Genomic DNA, 18,339 nt, shown 5'->3' with positions numbered 1-18,339 from the left:
TAACGTCCTCAAGGGCAGCCCCCTGTCTTGCTCCCAGCTGTCCTCTCAGGGCCACGAATGAGAGCCTGGCGTACACAGGAGCTCAGTCAGTGTTAGTTGAGTGAATACATGACCATGACTCCTCCGGCCGCCTCCACTGAGGGAAACTCTAAAGGTTGGGGTTGCAGGTGGACAGAGGTGGCCTGTCTCTAGCACAGGATCTTCTATGTATACCCCCATCCCCCAGAGGCTGGCCCTGCCACGTGGAGCAGCGACTGGGGCAGCACACCGTGGAACAGAGCACCAGTCAACAGGGAGGAAAAGCACCTACATGCCAACTGCATATAACATCCCATGCTGTTGTTGTTAGTCACCAAGTTGTGTTGGACTCTTTGTGATCCCATGGACTGTAGCCTGCCAGGCTCCTCTGTCCTTGGGATTCTCCAGGCAAGAATACTGGAGTGGGTTGCCATTCCCTTCTCCAGGGGATCTTCCTGACCCAAAGATCGAACCTGCATCGACTCCACTGGCAGACAGGTTCTTTACCATCTTAGCCCAACATTCCATGCTACCTCATGCTAAAATTCCAGGACAGACAAGGCCCAACAGATTCCCAGCCCAGGAGTCCTGGAGTGACCAGCGAGCCTCGGCCTGGCTCCTGGACTCTGGGGCCTACGGGTATACGGCTGAACACCTCCAGATGGGTGCCTGGGCTCACCTGGCATTCTCCCACCTCTTCTCTAGTGGCAGGACTCATCTCCTCCTGGGGTCCTCCCCTTCCCATTCTCACACCATGTAGTCCAGGCGGGGCTGAGCCCACCTTCTCAGGGGTCAGGAGACAATGACTTGGCAGTGGGTGGGCACGGTGGCTGCAAGGCTAGAAGTGCTGGTATCCACTGTGCCCGTCCCAGAATGAAAAGGAAGACAGACCCCTGGGGCCAGGTCTGATGTTCTAGGCTGGGTCTTTTCAGTGGCCTGAGCCAAATATTCCCTCTTACTCTTTAACTGCCTAGAGCGGGAGCTGTGGCCACGCTGACACCTCCTCCCACCTCATCCTTCATTCGTGTCCACCCACCGCCTCCCCAAGCCTGCCTTACTCTCTCACTTTGCACTCGCCCTTTCCGTGCCTGGAACTCCTCCTCCACTCATCCACCTGGCAAACTCCCACTTGTCCCTCCTCGGTGCGGATGCCACTTCCTCCGGGAAGCCTGCCCTGACTCCCTCAGACACCACCGCTTTCCTTTTCCTGTATCCCCACCACTCCCAGCAGGTTTCTCCCGGTCACCTTTCTTCACTAGGTCCTGCCCGCCTAAAAGATCTTCTCAAGCTCTATTTGCTGTGGCCGTAAGATGGAATGGGGCCATCCCCCCAACTCGCTGGGCTCTCCAGAGACAAAATGATGTTTTAGCAGTGAATATAAAGGTTCAATCAATGCCTCTCCTACCCCAGACATTCTGAATGACTCCCCAGGAGAGATGTATTCCCTACCCTTGATTGAAAAGCTGCAGCAAAACATCCCTCACTGATTCAGTAAATATCTGTGAGGCCACCTCGGTAGAAGGCACTGCGCCCAGTGCTGGCCGCACAGAGTGTAAAAATTAGAAGGAGTTCTGTGGTGGCCCAGTGGTTAGGACTCTGCTTTCACCGCCAAGGGCTCAGGTTCAATGCCTGGTCAGGAAACTGGGATTCCACAACAAATGCGGTGCAGCCAAAATCAAAGTTAGTGGTAAAATGGTATTATAATCACCTCTTCATCTGTTCAAGACAGGAAAATGCAAGGAAGGTTCCTGCCAAGCTGACCAACATGACTTTTTGGAAGCTGGCATTACAGGGATAGAAGCTGGACTTTCTCTTTGTACTTTACATACAATTTCAAAGTGCTAGGACTATGAATGCCCTTGACTCTCTTGCCTGCATGTCTGCTAAGTCACTTCAGTTGTGTCCAACTCTGTGGGACCCTATGGACCGTGGCCCACAAGGCTCCTCTGTCCATGGGATTCTCCAGGCAAGAATACTGAAGTGGGTTGCCATGCCCTCCTCTATGGGGTCTTGACGACCCAGGGATTGAACCCGCGTCTCTTAGGTCTCCTGCATTGGCAGGCAGGTTCTTTACCGCTAGTGCCACCTGGGAAGCCCTTTAACTTTCTGAGAACTTCTCAAACATTTCTTGGTGGCTTATTGGTGTGTCTGTTTCTCTATGAGACTGGGAGCCCCTCCAGGGACAAGGCTCTGGGTGAGTCATGCCTGCTTCCTGCCAGGGCTCGACACAAGGGAAATATCTGTGAAGTGAGGGCGGGACAGAGCTGAGCAGGCAAGAGAAGTTAAATGGCCCCAGCATGCACAAGACACAGGCTGGGAAGAGAGTCAAGCCAGGGCCGGGCCGGCTGTGACTGCAGCGGGGCAGTGAGCACGGGAGGACGTGGTGCCCACCGCGGCCTGAGCGTAGGCAGCTTGCTTCCCTGCTCCTGGGCTGCCCGGGATAAACATTTATCTGCTGAGGAAGTGAGATCGCGGGGCGATGGAACTCCCAGGAAACCACCTCAGCCTAGCTTGGCACTCGCAGGGGACAGATGAAGATGAGAGCTGGGGGAAGCTGGGGCAGGCAGAGCGAGGGGAGAGGGCTGGGCAGGAGCAGGCCTGGAGAATCAGGGCGCGGGCAGGGCAGCGGGCGGCAGAGGGTCAGCCTGCTGTTCCCGGGGTCTGTGGAGAGCCTGTAGGCACTGGCTGAACAGGAGCGTCTGCTGCTCCTGGGGCTGATGGCCTGGTTGGGTCTGCACTAGGCTGCCCTGTCCCTCTGCCCTCCCTGTAGTCTGTGTTCCTTCAGCAGAGATTTTCGAGGGCCCATTTTCACACAGCCTTTGGTGATCAGAAAGCAGAAAATCAAACCAGCGAGAGAAAGAGAAGTCATGGAAGACTTCCTGGAGGTGCAGACTCCTGAGCTGGGACTTAAAGGAAGAGGAGGAGCTGACCAGATAAATACAGGTGACTTCCAGGTAGAAAGAAGGACAGAGATTGGAGGAGCCTAGTGAGGAGCCCTGAGCCTCAGCACTGCCCAGTAAAGAGAGGTGTGTGCTGTGAGGCAAATTGCAGGGGTCTCTGGTGGCCAGGGAGGGAGGGGAGCCAGAGAGGGGCAGCAGCCCCAGATCATGTGGTTACAGCTCTGGACTTGGGCTGGCAATGCCCCTTGAGCTCACGGTATGACCTGAGGCAGGAGAAGTCACTTCACCTCCCCAGAGCCTCAGGCATGATGAGGGTCTGTGAATTCAAGGTGGTCGCATTAGCACAGTGCCTGGTACCAAGGCCGCATCCAACAGACTACATGGGGCAACAGTGGCGAGCCAGGCATTGGGACGATCTGTTTGGGAAAGTCACTATAGAGCAGCGAGGCCAGATTGCTCTATGTTGCTGAGGAGCCAGACCTCGTGGCAGGAAGCACTAAGAAGGCAGAAATGCGCTTGGTGTTAAGCCCCAAATGAGAGTGCTGGCCAGAAGTGGAGCCGGTCCATCAGAGGCTAACGGCTGCCAAGGGAACAGTCTCGTGGGCGCTGGACAGCTCCCTGGTGCAGACAGCAGAGGCCACCAGGGGATTCCTAGGGAAGGGGCGGGGAAAGAGGAGGATCCTAGGAACAGTCACTGTGAGAAACTCAGGGCCGTGCGGAGTTAAACAGGGTCCCTTGTTCTAAGGCTTCCTAGGCCCTTCGCTGTCCTGCAACATGGGTCACAGACTCAAACGCTATATGGAAACCAGGTAAACAGCACAGATGGGTGACATGGGCAGGTGTGGAAGGAAGGGGTGCGCCGGAGACAGCAGCCTGTCAGAAGAGGAGGCCTGCCCAGCTTCTACTCAGCTCCTGTCAGGGATCCTTATGGGAAGTCTGTGGGCCACTGCCAACAGTTGAATTGGCCACTGCCATGGTTGGACTGTGTTCCCTAAAAAGATATGGCGGGAATTCTAACCCCTGGTTCCTGTCACTATGACCTGGTTTGGAAACGAGGTCTTTGCAGATATGATCAAGTTAAAATGAGGTCATTAGCGTGGGCCCTGATTCAGCGACTGCTGTCCTTTTACGAGGAGGGGAATGTGGACACAGAGACCGATAAGCACAGAGAAGACGACCATGTGACGACGGGGCCAGAGACTGGAATCATCCGTCCATGAGAAAGCCCGCGGTTTCCCACACCACCAGAAGCTGGAAGAAGCAAAGAGGGATTCCCCCGAGAGCCTTCACAGAGAGCCCAGCTCTGCTGACACCTTGATTTTGGACTTCTGGTCTAACATGATGCATTTTGGTTGTTTTAAGCCACCTCATTAGTGACACTTTTTGTGGCAGGCCTAGAAGCTAATATGGCCCCTCATATGCATGATTCCATGTAGACCAGAAGTCTGTAGAATGGGGAGAGAGAATGTAGCATTTCCTGACCCATGGGCCTCTTTCTGAAAGAGGGTCTCACTGGATGAGCCAGAGGACATGATGTGGAGACACTGATTCTGATTCTCAGCCTTTCGTACGGGACCCACACACAGGTCCTGCCCACTGAGGTGACCCCCGGTTTCCTCAGGTGCTCCCCTCACCTGGAGGGTGTGCTCCCTCAGAGCCTCGGTCTAGCCCCCCACTGATGGGTGGCCGCGTGTCCCAAGGCTTCCTAGGGTTGCTGGGGGACTGCCTGGCCGGTGGCTGGTGGTCAGAATGGTAAATGGTGCCCGGGGACCAGCCAGCCTCCTGCAGTCTAGGGTGCTCGGCTGGGGGAGGGTGCTCCCTCGGGGGCTGCCCTTACCTGTGCTGTGAGCTGGATGGGCTGGGACAGGGTAAGCTGTGGGGTCCCCGGGGGCTGGCTGGCAGACTGTGGTGGTGGCAGGTCGCCTCCCCCGGAGGAGGAGGAGGCTGGGGGCTGTGAGGTCGAGGAGGAGGCGGAGGAGGAGGAGGAGGAAGAAGAGGAGGAGGTGGAGGCGGCGGCGGCGGCGGCGGCGCTGGACTGCTGCACGGCGGCGGCCAGGAGCTGGGCCTGCGCTTGCTGCAGGAGGAGCTGCTGCTGAGCCGGCATCAGCGCCGTGAGCTGCGGGGGGGCGGGGCCGGGGTGGGGCCGCAGGAGGAGCGTGGGAGGAGCGGAGAAGGCAGAGAGGGGTTAGTTAGCGCCTGGAGCCAAGCGGGTTACCGGGCAGAAGAGGCAGGCGCGGACAGAGTGGCCGCGGGACTGGCGGGATACCCCAGGCCACCGTGGGTCCTGTAACAGACAGGAGGCGGCTGGCCTGTCCTCCCCGCCCCCGCCCCGTCCCGTGTCCCTGTGCACCCCGGTACTTACCCCGGCTAGCTGGCTGCCAGTCAACATGAGTTGGGCCTGGGGCAGGTGTGGCTGAGCCGGCTGCGGGGGCGGGGGTGCTGCTGGGGCTGAGTCGCCGCTGGGGTCTTCAGCCTTGATCTGAGGGGGAGAGAGGCAGGGTCCGGGACCCCAGAATGTTAAGTGGAGGCCAGAGAGAATGCCCACCTGCGAACCAAAGAGAGGGCACGTGTGTGGCTACGCCAGCCCGGCGCTTGCACGGGGAGGAGCAGACTGGGGGTCGGAGGCAAGGTCTGCAGGGGCTGGCTAACCGCTCAGTTTAGCCTCTGCACCCAAACTCCCGACAGGAGAGGGTTGCCTTCGGAGAGTGCTTTTACCCTCTTGGGGGTCAGTTCCCCATGTGTCAAATGGGAAATGATGCCTGGGGGACCCAACGGTTCTGGGTACCATATCCCTCATCTGCTTCAGCCCAAAGTACATCTCTTGTCTGTCCAGTGGAACAAGACTTTGTTGGAAGAAAGGGTCTTAAGGTATTAAAGAAAAATCACCGCCTTAGAATATGGGTCAGGAAGTCAAAGCTGATGGAAAACAGGCAGATGGCGCAAATGGGTGATTTGGGCAGGCGTGGATGGAGTGGGCTGGAAAGAGCGTGCCCGCCTGCCTGAAGGGGGGCCTGACCAGCCCCCACTCTGCTCCCTGCCAGTAAAAATCTAAGGCAGAAATGCGGCAAGGTCAGCAAAAGGTGTCTGCAGGCCAGACGTGGCTCAGGTCTGCTGTCAGCTTCCACCCAGAGCCGGCCGAGCCCCTCCTCATCTCTCCGTGGAGCATACAGGTGCAGCTGCATCCAGCACATACGACAGGCCAGCTCACAGTGCTCCCTAGGTCCCTGCCTTCCTCCCCTCCTACACAAAAAGCCCGACAATGGTGGGCTGGCCTAAGAGGTCTGCTGGTAAAAGACACGTGGGGTGGGGGTGTGCGGCTTGAGGGGTCTCACTCTCGGGCCCAGAGGGGAATGTTAGGGATCATCCTTCAGCCCACTCTCCCAAAAACATCTTGCAAAAGGAGGTCCATAGAGGGAAAACGACTTGTGCAAGGCAACACAGCAACTTGGCAGGAGCGAGCATGGCGTTTGCAACACAGACTGAGACTGACAGAGGCCTGGGAACGGCCAAATAACGGAGAGTGAGTGGCATGCCCCAGGGGGTGGGATCCAAGTGTCAGAAAGCCTAGGGTGTGGGGATGCAGTGTGAAGCAGCGGAACTTGAAGTCAGGGCCACGGCTGACCTCCTGGGGAAACTAAGGGCCTTCTGGAAGTCTGGTCCTGTTCTGTCTTTTGATCTGATGCTGACAACACAGGTGTTCAATTTGTGAAAATCCAGAGTTGTATGCCAAGGATCTAAGTGTGCGTCATATTTAATGAAAGGTTTTTAAAAAACTAACACTGTGTGTCACGGTGAGAGTCCGAGGCTTCTCGGCGCTCTTTCCTTCTCTCTGGGTCTTTTAAGAAAAATCTCCATTAGGTGCAAGGATGTCTCTAATACCTTCCAAACCTGGCTCACCTTCCCTTCTAACAATAGAGAACTGGTCTCAGGCTTAGACCCTACAACAGGCAAGAGTCTCTGGGTAATTTTAATAATCGTTGTCTTTATTTCCATGGCAAGTGATTCTGGTTTTCCATTCATAAAATTTCCATTAAAAAAAAAGTTTTATTTTAGCTGTTGAGAAAGCAAGCCAGTTCATGAGTTGATTATTGTTGAAGCTGAATGACAGGTACCTGGAGGTTTGTTTTTGCTATGGTCTTCCTTCTACTTTTGTATTTGTTTCACATTTTCCATAATAAGTTTTTTTTAATTGAACCAATTTAACAAAATTGTGATGTAAATAATCATACAGGGTGGTGTGTGCATGTCTGACATCCTGATGGAAGCTCACGAAGGACTGCCCTGAGGGAAAGACTGACACAGAAGAGATGCGGTGGGATGGAGCAGCAAGGGCAGGGAATGCAGACCAGCTGTGGACAGAGGCGGGTGGGGAAGGGAGCGGGGCCTTTGCTCCCCTGGGCCCCACTGGTCTCCTAGGGGAGAAACAGGGCTGCTGTGGGGGCAGGCTGGGCAGCAGAGAGTCAGAGGAGGGGGGCCACGGCTGGGGGGGGAGGGGGGCAATGGATGCTCTTGGCTCCGAGGGCAGAGGCCAGAGCCCAGCTTGAGATCAGAGTGAAGCTGGTCAGAGTCAGGGGCCTTCTCCTCGGGGTCATGTCTATGCACTCTGGACCGGACACCTGTCAGGAGGTCACCCAACCTGCCCGCACCCACTCCTGGGTTGGAGGAGACTGAGGAGCCCAGGGTGGGAGGGTGACTTTCCCATGGTCTCAGAGCACCTCCTGGCCCCCACCCCATCCTCTGGCCACCACTGGTCAGGGTCAGGAGTCCTGCCCAGGCCCCCTCTGCTCCTGTGCCATCTTCAGGCCTCTGGATCGGCCGGCCACCCCCACCAGACTGGAGGTTGGAGACCCGGGCACCAGACACCCCTTGAAGCCCAGCTGTGCCCTGCAGCAGGGCCCTGTCTGGATGTGGGACGTGCTCCATCTGGCCCCTTCCGGCCTGCCCGCTGTCCTCTCCTGCCGCATCCTCACTGGATCTGCCCGCCCCCACCTGCTCCCCACTCCTGGCCTGGCCTCGAGTGTGTATGTTGGGGGGTGGGGGTGGGGCAGGCCCCTGTTCAGTCAGGGAAGTTGGGATGGGGGCGGGGCCCTCAGCTTCCTGTTGTTCATCGCCCTGGGGCTCTGGGGGGGATTTCCCTGGCCACCCCCACCCCCCCAGGGAAGGGGAAGAAGCCCTGGTGAGTCACAGGCCTGGGGCGGGAGCCTGAGGGTGAGAAGGGGCGGGAGGAGTCCTGTCACCAAGGTGCCAGGCCCTGGGCCCACAGCAGGCATCCGGGACCCTCTATCAAATGTCATACCTGAGCGGTCACCCTGGCTGCTCTGACCGGGGCTTACCTTGGTACTGGGGCCAGTCGGGGACACCGAGAATGGGGAGGTCTTATTCTGGGGGTTCTGCAAAGAGCAAGTGGGGGTAGGCGATGGGAACAGTGAGATGAAGCAACTTCTGACGCCCTGCCCCTGCCCAACAGAGCTCCACTCTGCTCCCTTCTGCCCCTCTCCCCGATACCCATCCCCTGCCTCCTGACCTGATGGTTAGTGTCTGGTCCATTTCTTTCAGTGTCTGCAAAGAGAGGGACGAGGGGTGAGTTGTCACTAGCCCCTGACCCTAAAACCCGCAGCGCCCCTGCCCTCTGCCCGTGGTGACCTCTGCTCTTCCTGCCCCGTTCCCCACTTACCTGTGTGCTCTGACGGAGAGTCCAGACCTTGCTTCTCGGCCTCCAGGGGCTTAGACATTCTTATTTCTGAGGACAAATGAGGGATGCCAGTGGGCTGAGGGTGCCGAAGCCAGCAGGGCTCTGGGGCGGCTCCCCAAGCACCACCCAGCCTCTCCCCCAGACCCCCAGGCCCCTGCCACCTTGCAAGTGTCTCTTTCCTGGAGACATGCCCTCTGCTCCAGGCCCCTGCCCTCCACCGGTAGGACAGGAGAGGAGCCTCTTGGCCCCTCTGGAAGGTGGCACAGGGAGGGTCGCCTCCAACCCCCCGAGAGGCCTGGGGCAGGACAGAAGGTGAGGTTGGCCCTCGGTCCTGGCACGGCTCTGGCCGCCCGGGGCTGGGGGAGGCTGGTGATGCTCCAAAGGAGCGAGTCAGCCTTGGGCCTCCTCGCAGCGGCCGCCCAGGCGCCCGTCCTGCCCCACCAGGTTTCGGTGAGGCGTGTTTTCCACTCTGAGTAGGTCCTGGGAGGTGTGAGGGACGGCAGCATCCCCCAGGAGCGAGTCCTCAGATCTCCGGGTGTGATTCAGCGCCCCAGGTCCCCTCCCCGGCCCACCACTTTCCCGTCCACTCCCCCCTCCGCCTCCCTTTCAGGCTGGGCGGCCCCGCTCTCATCTCTGTGACTCCAACTCCAACCCCATCCGCTTCTGCCCTGACCTTGTCCTCAGAGCTAACCCTAGACTGCAGCCTTACCTGGGACTGCAGCCCTTAATCCAACCTGGAACCTCCACCCTACGAACCCCATCCCACACTACAGGAAATGGAAGGAGGTGGCAAACAGGAGACCCGGAGCAAGGGAAACAACCCCATGCTCACAACACTCCGATTCTGGTCATGGGAAGGTGAGTGCTACCAGCACAGCGCGAGATATGACTCAGAGCTCACGTTGGCAGCTGGTGCCAATATTACCCCCATTTTACAGGGGAGAAAACTGAGGTTCCAGGCAGATGGCACCTCCCCAAGAGCCCCGTGAGACAGCAGAGGCACCCGGGTTGGACCGGGGTCCTCGTGACTCCGGGGCTCCTGCTTCTAATCAGTATCACTGTGGTCTGATGAACCTGTTCTGATCCCCTCCACTTTATCTCCAGAGTGACTCCAACCCAGGCTCACCCTGAGAGCCATTCAAACCCAGCCCTTCCTGGTCCTAGACTCCTAGTCTGGGTTTCTGACTGGCACATTCGCAATTTTCTTACCCGCACTGATCCCCAGCTCTTGTCCAGACGGCCTGAGTCCTTCACCTGACCCGGACTCCCAGCTTGGCCTCAGACCTTACTCTCAACCCTGGCTCTGACCCTAATATCTCACAGCTCACTCCAAATCCCCACCAAGACCCCATTCTATCCACGGAGCCATCCAACGCTAGCATGCTCTGTGTCCAAGATAGTTAAAGAAAAGAGAGATCTGAAGAGCCTCTGCAACTGAAAAACAAGTCCAGATATTTTGCAACTGAGGGTCACTTGACAAGGAATGCCACTATGATTTGAAATTCCTGATTAAATAACCAGCTCAGAGCTTCCCTTGTGGCTCAGTGGTAAAGAATCCACCTGCCAGTGCAGGGGTCATGGGTTTGATCCCTGATCCAGGAAGATCCCACACGCCTCGGAGCAGCTAAGCCCAGGCACCACCACTACTGGCGCCTGGGCTCTCAAGCCCGCGCTCCGCAAGCAGAGAAGCCACCGCAACAAGAAGCCCGTGCACCACAGCGCGAGAGCAGCCCGCACAGCAACGAGAGCCAGGCGCCAACAAAGGGGAAAAAGGGAAAAAGCCAGGGCACACACTGCTGACGGGGCTGTAAATCCACCCAAGTACAACCCAGCAAACTTAGAGAGGCGCCGCTTCCCAACACATCCTCTCCCGGCATCCACCCCAGAGGACGCAGCGTCCTGCCCACCACCGCCCCGGGCACATGTGTTCCGGGCAGCAGCCCTTTTCTAACTGCCCTCCCCCCACTGGAAACGGCTCCAGGGCCCATTGCCCGTTAACCGGGGACGAGTCAACACATTGGTGCGTCTGTACAGCGAAATACTCCACAGCCCGGAAAAGAACCAGCTCCTGCATCACGTACGCTGAATCTCACAAACCTGCTGCCAAGGGAAAGACATGAGACGACAGAAGTGGACAGACAGCAGGACCCCAATTAAGGGAAGCTCAGAAACAGGCAGGACAACCTCAGGTGATTAAGGTCAGATTAGTGGACACCTTTAGAGGGTTGCTGACCTGGAAAGGGTGTGAAGAAGCCTTCAGAGGGTTAGAAATGTCTTGGGAGGTGATCTGTTTGGTGGTTTGGCGGGGGGAGGGGGTCTGTACGTATGTAAAATTCATCAAACTGTACAGTTAAAACCTGAGCGTTTTACTATATATGTGTTTTCACACACAAAAAAGAAATAAAACAAGATAATAATAATAAGCCCGCACATAGTCCTACTAAGGCATAAGCTTACAAGGTGGGGGTGGGGAGCAGGTGCCCAGATGCTCCCAGAGTTGAGGCCCTATTTCCGGGCACTGGGGAAGGGGCATTGAGTGGTTAAGGACCGCGAGACCCAGGAGGTCACAAAGGGAGCCGAGGAAGGAGTCCCCCCGCCTCCTGACCCTGGGGCATCAAGAAGCAGGAGTCCTGCCTGATCCTGGCTCTAAAACTCCAAGACTCGGCTTCCTTGGTGGCTCAGTGGTAAAGAATCCACCTGCCGATAATCCTCCTGTCACCTGCAGGAGACACAAGTTCAATCCCTGGTCCGGGAAGATTCCACATGCCGAGGGGCAGCTGAGCCCGTGTGCCATAGCTACTGAGCCTGTGCTCTAGATCCTGGGAGCCCTAACTACCGAGACCTGAGTCCCCTAGAGCCCGCGCTCCACCACAAGGGAGGCCACCGCAACGAGAGGCCCGCGCACGGCAACTGGAGAGCAGCCCCTGCTCACCGAAACCCGAGAAGAGCCTGTGCGCTGATGAAGCCCCAGCATAGCCAGATATAGAATAAATGACATTTTAAAGCCAAGCAAATAAATCTCCCAGCCCTTGGCCCTGCTGCAGGCCACCACAAACCCTAGAGTGGCCCTACATCCCTGCCAGCATCCTGGAAAGCCGTGCCGCGGCCACCCCTGCAGCCCTTCCTTCCGGCCAGTGGCCATGCTGCCACCAGGAGCCCCTTCCCCGGCCGTGACCCCTTCCACGGTTCCCCGTCTCCTAAGAAAAGCCCAGGCTCCCATCCTGGCCATCAGGGTGTGACCCTCGTCACACTCCGCTGCCCATCTCTTAGCACTCATGCACCCTTCTCTTCAGTCACGCTGGCATCGCCCTCTGCTTGATGAGGGGCGGGGGGCAGGGGTCCAGGCCGTACAGGTTCTTTCCTCACCTCGCTGGTGAACGCCCCTCCTGCTCACAGACCGGGGCAGTCTCGGGCCCCACCTCCACCCCAGAGGGCCCGTGCTCATCCTCGGCCTCTGCTGTGTGCTGAGCTGTACCCCTCAACATTCCTCTCTTGGATTCCTAACCCCCAGTAACTCAGACTGTGACCGTCTTTGGAGACAGGATCTTTAGAGGTAATGAAGCCAAAATGAGATCAGGCTCCACGTACAGATCAGGGCCTCAGGCTAGGCCCTGATCCAGGTCGACTGGTGTCCCTAATAAGATGAGGAGACGGGGATGCGGACAGGCACAGAGGGAAGACCAGGTGAGGACCCAGGGAGCCGACGGCCACCCCAAGCCAAGGAGGGAGGCCCTGGAAGAAACTAACCCCACTGACAGCTTGACCTTGGACTTCCAGCCTCCAGAATTTTGAGAAAAATCATTTCCATCGTGTAAGCCATCCCGTCTGGGGTTACTTTGCTATGGTAGCCCTAGCCAACTAAGGCAGCCTCTTCTCACCAATCCAGCCCTGAGCCCGCAGGGCTGTGGTCACCTATGCCCTTGTCCTTCCCCACTGACCAGCGGACAGGCCTGGGCCAACTCACTGCTGGGTCCCCAGCATCACCCGGCTTGGAAGCCCAGGTTATAAACGTCTGGGCCTCTCTGCGGCTCCCTCTGTCTCTTACTTGTTCCTGCCCCTGTCCTGCTGTCTCTCTGTCACATAAAGAGCCTTGGCGTGGGCTGGTCCCTCCGCCTGGAACGCTGTTCCCCACTCTGTCTGCCTGGCGACCTCCTACTCATCCTTCAGGACCCAGCACAGGCTCCGTCCTCTATGAAGTTACCACCCTGATGACTTCAGGTGGGGGTCTCTGCCCTGTTCCCTCCACCCTGGCTCCACCTCCCCGTCACTGTCCTAAGGGCTGCAGCCATCTGGGCCCCAGAATGTCTCCCCCATCAGGCTAGGAAGCCCTCGGGGCAGGGCTGACTCATCTGGGGTCTTCACAGGCCTCGTGGGTAGGATGAGCAGGGCCGCCCCGCTCTCTCCCCTCCAGGCCTTTGCCTCTGCTCCCCCCAGCCTGGGACGACCCCTTCCTTCTTGACTAGCAAACTCCTGCTCCTCTTTAAGGCCCCAGCTCCACGTCACTGCCTCTGTGAGGTCCTCCTGGACTGCCCAGGTGGTCAGTGCCTCTCTCGTCTGGGCTCCCTTTGCCCCCAACACACCCTGACTGCCTGGATGGTGACCCCTGCCCTAGACGGTGGGCTCCTTGGGGCCCAGACTGGAGTCACCACTACACAGTCTGGGACTCTCTTTGGAATGAATGAATGCAGGAAAGAATCCTCTCTCTGTGGTCTTCAACCCTGATCTTCAACCCTCAGCCCCAGGCCCCCAGGGGCTCCCACCTGACCTTAACCCTTTAAGGTCACCTCCCCTCTGTAGGAATGGTGGCTGCAAAGGCAAACGTGGTTTGAGGTGAACTCTCTAGCGCTGTTTCCCCAATCCCGCCCCCGGCCCCAGCTCCCACACAGCTCACACACCCATGCAGCATCGGCTGGGCTGACAGCAAAATGGCCAGAGCTGCCCGTTCCCCAGGCCTCTGTCCTCCCCTCTCCTCTTCCTTCATCGAGCCCAGCCTAAGAGGAGGGTCTCATCAAACCATCCCTACCAGGGATGAACTGGGGGGACTCCATTTCCACCATGGACCCAAAGCTTCAGTGACGTCTTCATGGGGACTCAGGGTACGGTGACCCTGGCAAGAAGCTCACTGAGACCTCATCCTGCAGGCTCTCTCGTTCTCTCTCTCTCTCAACTCTAGACAAAGACTCATGCCCAATCCCACCCCATAACACTCTGGCACAGTGTTATGGCACAAGGTGAAACCTAAGTGTTCTAATTTTTTCAAGCCCCCTTCCATGTGACTCTAATTTGCTCTAACGTTCCCCCCCACCTTCAGAAGTGCCCCCTCAAAGCCTCATTCATCTGCACAGAAAGTCTGGGTGGCTGCTTAGGGTCACCCTTCCCTCCTCCCATCACAGGCATCGTGCGACTTTTCAGAGGACCGGGCAGGAAGAAGCCCTGTAGGACCCAGAGGGGCCCCTGGGTCCCACCGCCCTCAGGTCAGACCCGCCCAGGGCTGCCCCGCCCCTGGGCTCACACCCGCTTGCTTGCCCGACTGCCCCAGGCCTGGGGCCCTGGGTCCCCTCCGCCTCCCCTCCCTCCCCGGACTTTCACTTCTCCTCTGCAGTTCCCCCAGCCGGTTTTAGCAGACTTGGGCCAGCTTCTCGTTAGCACTTACCGAAAACGGGGCTAAATATAGAGGGCCCAAGGGCTGCCCCTCACCCCTCCCGGCCCCGCTTGGCCTGTCCCCTGGGTCCCCGGCCTCCAAAGCCCTCAAGCAAGGCTGGGGCCTGGGAGCCTCTGTGGGCCGAGTGGGCGCTGCCGGGAACCTCTGCGCGCCCACTGGCCCAGCCCGGCCTCCCCGGGAGCAGCGTTTCACACCCACACCCCACAGCTGTCCCTGGGGTGGCCTCCAGGGAGCGAGCACTCCTGGGTGTCAGGGAGGAGGATGCAGACACAACAAGAGCGGTGGCCCCGCAGCTGTGCTGACAGGAGCTGCCACGGAGCGCACACACCACAGCCTCAGCCAGGCGGGGCTCCGACACGGGCCGAGCCCATGCAAACGCACACGGGACAGGTGCGCAGATCCCAGACGGGAATGTGTGCGAGCCCAGACACAATGCCACCAGCAGATATGCAAAACGCACACCCAGACGTGTGTGGGCACACCTGCCTGTACACACACTCGCACACCAAGTCACCCCCAAACACACACACACGCATGTCCCAGAGTCACTCACAGACAGATGCACAGACACCCAGGTCACTCAGATAGACACACACCAGATGTATACACACACACACACACACACACACACACACAGAGTAACAGAGACAGGTACACACTTACATCCAGGTCATTGAGATAGACACACCAAGATGTACATACACAAGCTGTGCACACTCACTCAGACTCATTTAGACACACATACAGACAGCTACACACTCACACACCCAGAGTCACTCAGGCACACAGAGAAGTACACACACACACCCAGAGTCACTCAGACACACATACAGACGGGTACACACACATCCAGAGTCTCTCAGACACACAGACAGATACAGATGTGTGTATAGACACACATCCGGGTCACTCATATAGACAAAGATGTACTCACACAAGATATGCACACACACATACACCCCGAGTCACTCAGACATAAAGGTAGACTCAAATGTATACACACACACACAGTCACGAGACAGACACACAGAGATGTGTACACACACACAGGTCACTCAGACACACACACACACACACACACACACGTGCACCTACTCACACTCCCAGAGTCCCCTCCTCCTGGGAGACGGCCAGGGTGCAACCCGGAATCCAGTCCAGAGGTGTGGAGCCCAAGACCGAGCAGGAGGCATGACCTGCTCAAGACCACACATGTGTTAATTCACATCCAGGCTGGGGAGCCCAGGCAGGCCTTGCAGGCTGGGCAGTTCTCTGAGAAATGCCAAATACAGGGTCTAACCCAGTGCCTGATGAAGCCGCCATTCCCCCCAGACAGGGAAGAGACAGTAGGCACACATTATCCTGTGCAGACGCCCTGGGTCGCTGCGTCTGCACTGTGCACACACGCGCACACACACACACCCGCAGCTGCACATACGGTCACTTCAGTAAATCATCACATCACACAGCATCCCGCAAGTAACCTTCCTTCTGCCTCAGCCCCCGCCTCGCCTCCCTTGCCTGCTCACACCCACTCATCCTTCATCTCAGAGCAGACATGCCCTCCTCCAGGAAGTCCTTCCTGATGCCCCATTAGCCGAACTGGGCAAGTCTTCTGGGCTCGCCCAGTGCCCTGTGCCTCCTGCATCCCAGCTCTCACCCGTCTGCCTGTGCTTCCTCCCATATCTGGTGACAGGTCTGTCTCTGTTACTGAACTGGGCACTCCAGGAAGACAGACCCAGAACTGCCTTCTTTAGTAGGATTTCCAACATCCAGCACAGAACTGCTCCGTAAATACGTGTTGATGATGGATCACAAGACACCCGCAAATGCTGATGCACATAGACGCAGGCCAAACCAAAATTCAGCTCCACAGACACCGACAAATGGGACACATCCCCACGGTCAGAACTACAGGGCTGCAAACAAAACACCCCTGAAGTATGGACACTGGCCGTGGTCCAGGCCCCGCTATTCCTATATTACCTCACTTAACTCTCCTATCCGCACCGCCTAGAGCATCATGCAGAGATGGACACGTTATGCCAAATGAGTCAACAGGCACAAGTCACTTTGTACAGCCCTTGGCAGACAATGTTCGCTCAGTCCGCTGACACTTGGTAGGGGAGGCGGTTCATAAACACACAAACATATCATACATTTTCAGGGGTGATGAGTACCATGAAGAAAAGACAGAACAGGGTGAGGGGCCCAAGAGTGCTGGGACTGGCTGCCCGTTTAGATGGGGAAAGCAGGGGAGGCCACCTGAGAAGGGGACATCGGAGGTGAACGGAGTGAGGAAGTGAATCAAGAGAGCCTTGCCAAGGCTATCCCCACAGAATCGCACACACAGCCCCTCGCACACACACACCTGACAGTCATATATAGAAAACGCAGAACCACTGTTCACATGCGCCTACACGCACTCGGAGGTCCAGCCCCCAGGCAGTCCTCTCCCAGGATCACGCAGGCCGCCCACCCGCTGGTCCTCTGCATGAGAGCAGGGGACCAACACCTGGCTCCACCCTCGCCCCCGGACCCCCCAGGACAGGGAGCGGCAGAGGAAGAGAGAAGAGGGCCGAAGCCCCCCAGGGCTGATGCGAGAGGGGAGGGGACAGAGGAGCTGGGGGTGGGCACGCAGGATGGGGAGAGGGGCAGCTGCTGAGGCACAGAGTCACAGAGCGGAGGAGCAGCCGGAGAGGAAGGGCAGGCCGAGCCAGAACGAACCCCAGGGTGCTGCCTGTGCGCCCCAGCCCCTTACCTGGAGCCCCCATGCTGGAGTGAACCATGCTGCCCGCCCCGCAGGGCTGGGGGAACAACTGTGTCATCTCCCCGCCCTCTCTGGGGGCCAAGCCCTCGCTGCCGGAAGTCACCCAGGGAGGAAACCACAGGGTCCGCCCCCTTCGGAAGGGAAAATACCCGTGCCCGAAGGCCCACCCCAGCCGGCAGCGGACCCCAAATCATGTTGTGTGTGTGTGTGTGTGTGTGTTGGGGAAGTGGGGGTGGGGGGGTAGAGCGCAAGGAGGCTGGAAGAGCTGACTCTGCAGCTGTGCCCCGAGGAGGTGCGCCCTGCCTCTCTGCCGCCTCCACCGGCCGGCACATCTGGAGCAGGGCTTGTGGGTCTGGGAGAGAAGGTGGACCCAGAACACGGCACTAAAACACTGGCTAGGAGTTTGGGGCGGGCCTTTCCCAATGCTAGGCCCTGCCTGTCACAGCTGACAGGCATCATCTCTGAAGGTGCTATTTGCCCCCATTTTCCAGACAAAGACTGAGGACCAGAGAGGTGAGGTGGCCTCTCTAAGGGGTCAGAGGCAAGAAGCGTTGAAGCCAAGAAGCAGGGCAGGAGGAGGCTTCGGCAGACTGTGGCCAACGGGGAACCCAGCCGCGCCTCTGCCCGCAGGTGAGGCGTCCGCGGCCACCACTGGGAAGAAGTACCCGTGGGCAGTGGTAGGGCCGGGCCTTGCCCTGGAGCGGCAGGAGGTCCGCCACGGGGCAAAGCGGGCGCCGGAGGTGGCTGGGGTGGAGGGAAGTACCGGGTCCCGGGGCCACGGGCTGGCCCTTCGCGCTGCGGCGCTCGCGGCCCAACGCTTCCCTCGGTGCCCGCCAGAGGGCGGCAGCGCCCAGCCAATGGGCCAGAGGGCGGGGCCGGTGCGGAGGCGGCGCCCCGCCCTCCGCCCCTCCCCTTCCCTCGCCCGCCCCCGCGCGCACACCTGCGAGGGTCACACAAAGGCGCAGGGCTCCCCGCGCGCGGCGGCGCAGACAAAGGCGCGGCCCAGCCCGCTGCCCTCTTCCGCTTCCCCGCCCGCGGTCCGAGGCTGCTGGGCCGCCTGGTGCCTCAAAACAGCCCACTTGCTCGCTCCGGGCCCTGCAGGACTCGCTGCGCCCCTACCCTACGCTGGAGGACCCCCAGAGCACGCGCGCGCACACGGACGGCTGGACTCCTATACACACGCTCAAGTGTTTCTACACAGGGACCCCAATACTTCACACACACGTGTGTACATCCAGACACCTGGAAACACTCCTGGTGCCCAGGCCCTGACAACAACGAACACTACCCGTGTGTGCCC

General features: G+C 58.6%; 1 protein-coding gene across 17 annotated transcripts in view; it reads right to left on the bottom strand.

The window, feature by feature from the left end:
- Nucleotides 1-17,092, bottom strand: part of POU2F2 (POU class 2 homeobox 2) — a 35,435-nt gene extending 18,343 nt beyond the window's left edge. For 9 of the 17 annotated variants that reach the window (XR_006055949.2, XM_060398624.1, XM_060398629.1 and 6 more), the window contains exons 1-6: nucleotides 17,031-17,092; nucleotides 8,593-8,658; nucleotides 8,443-8,477; nucleotides 8,252-8,308; nucleotides 5,281-5,397; nucleotides 4,756-5,034 (exon numbers count right to left, since the gene is read on the bottom strand). Coding sequence is in view for 15 of the 17 variants with exons in the window: in XM_060398624.1 (XP_060254607.1) it covers nucleotides 4,756-5,034; nucleotides 5,281-5,397; nucleotides 8,252-8,308; nucleotides 8,443-8,477; nucleotides 8,593-8,658; nucleotides 17,031-17,058 (582 nt within the window). In the remaining 2 variants the exon portion in view is untranslated. Of the gene's footprint in view, nucleotides 1-4,755; nucleotides 5,035-5,280; nucleotides 5,398-8,251; nucleotides 8,309-8,442; nucleotides 8,478-8,592; nucleotides 8,659-15,371; nucleotides 15,466-17,030 lie in introns of all 17 variants that reach the window. The other 8 variants (XR_006055950.2, XM_060398628.1, XM_027978368.2 and 5 more) reach the window with 3 other exon arrangements.
- Nucleotides 17,093-18,339: the final 1,247 nt, after the last annotated feature.

This window comes from Ovis aries, chromosome 14 (genome assembly GCF_016772045.2).
Source record: "Ovis aries strain OAR_USU_Benz2616 breed Rambouillet chromosome 14, ARS-UI_Ramb_v3.0, whole genome shotgun sequence".
Classification (NCBI taxonomy): Eukaryota; Metazoa; Chordata; class Mammalia; order Artiodactyla; family Bovidae; genus Ovis; species Ovis aries.
This window is presented reverse-complemented; position numbering and strand designations above follow the sequence as displayed.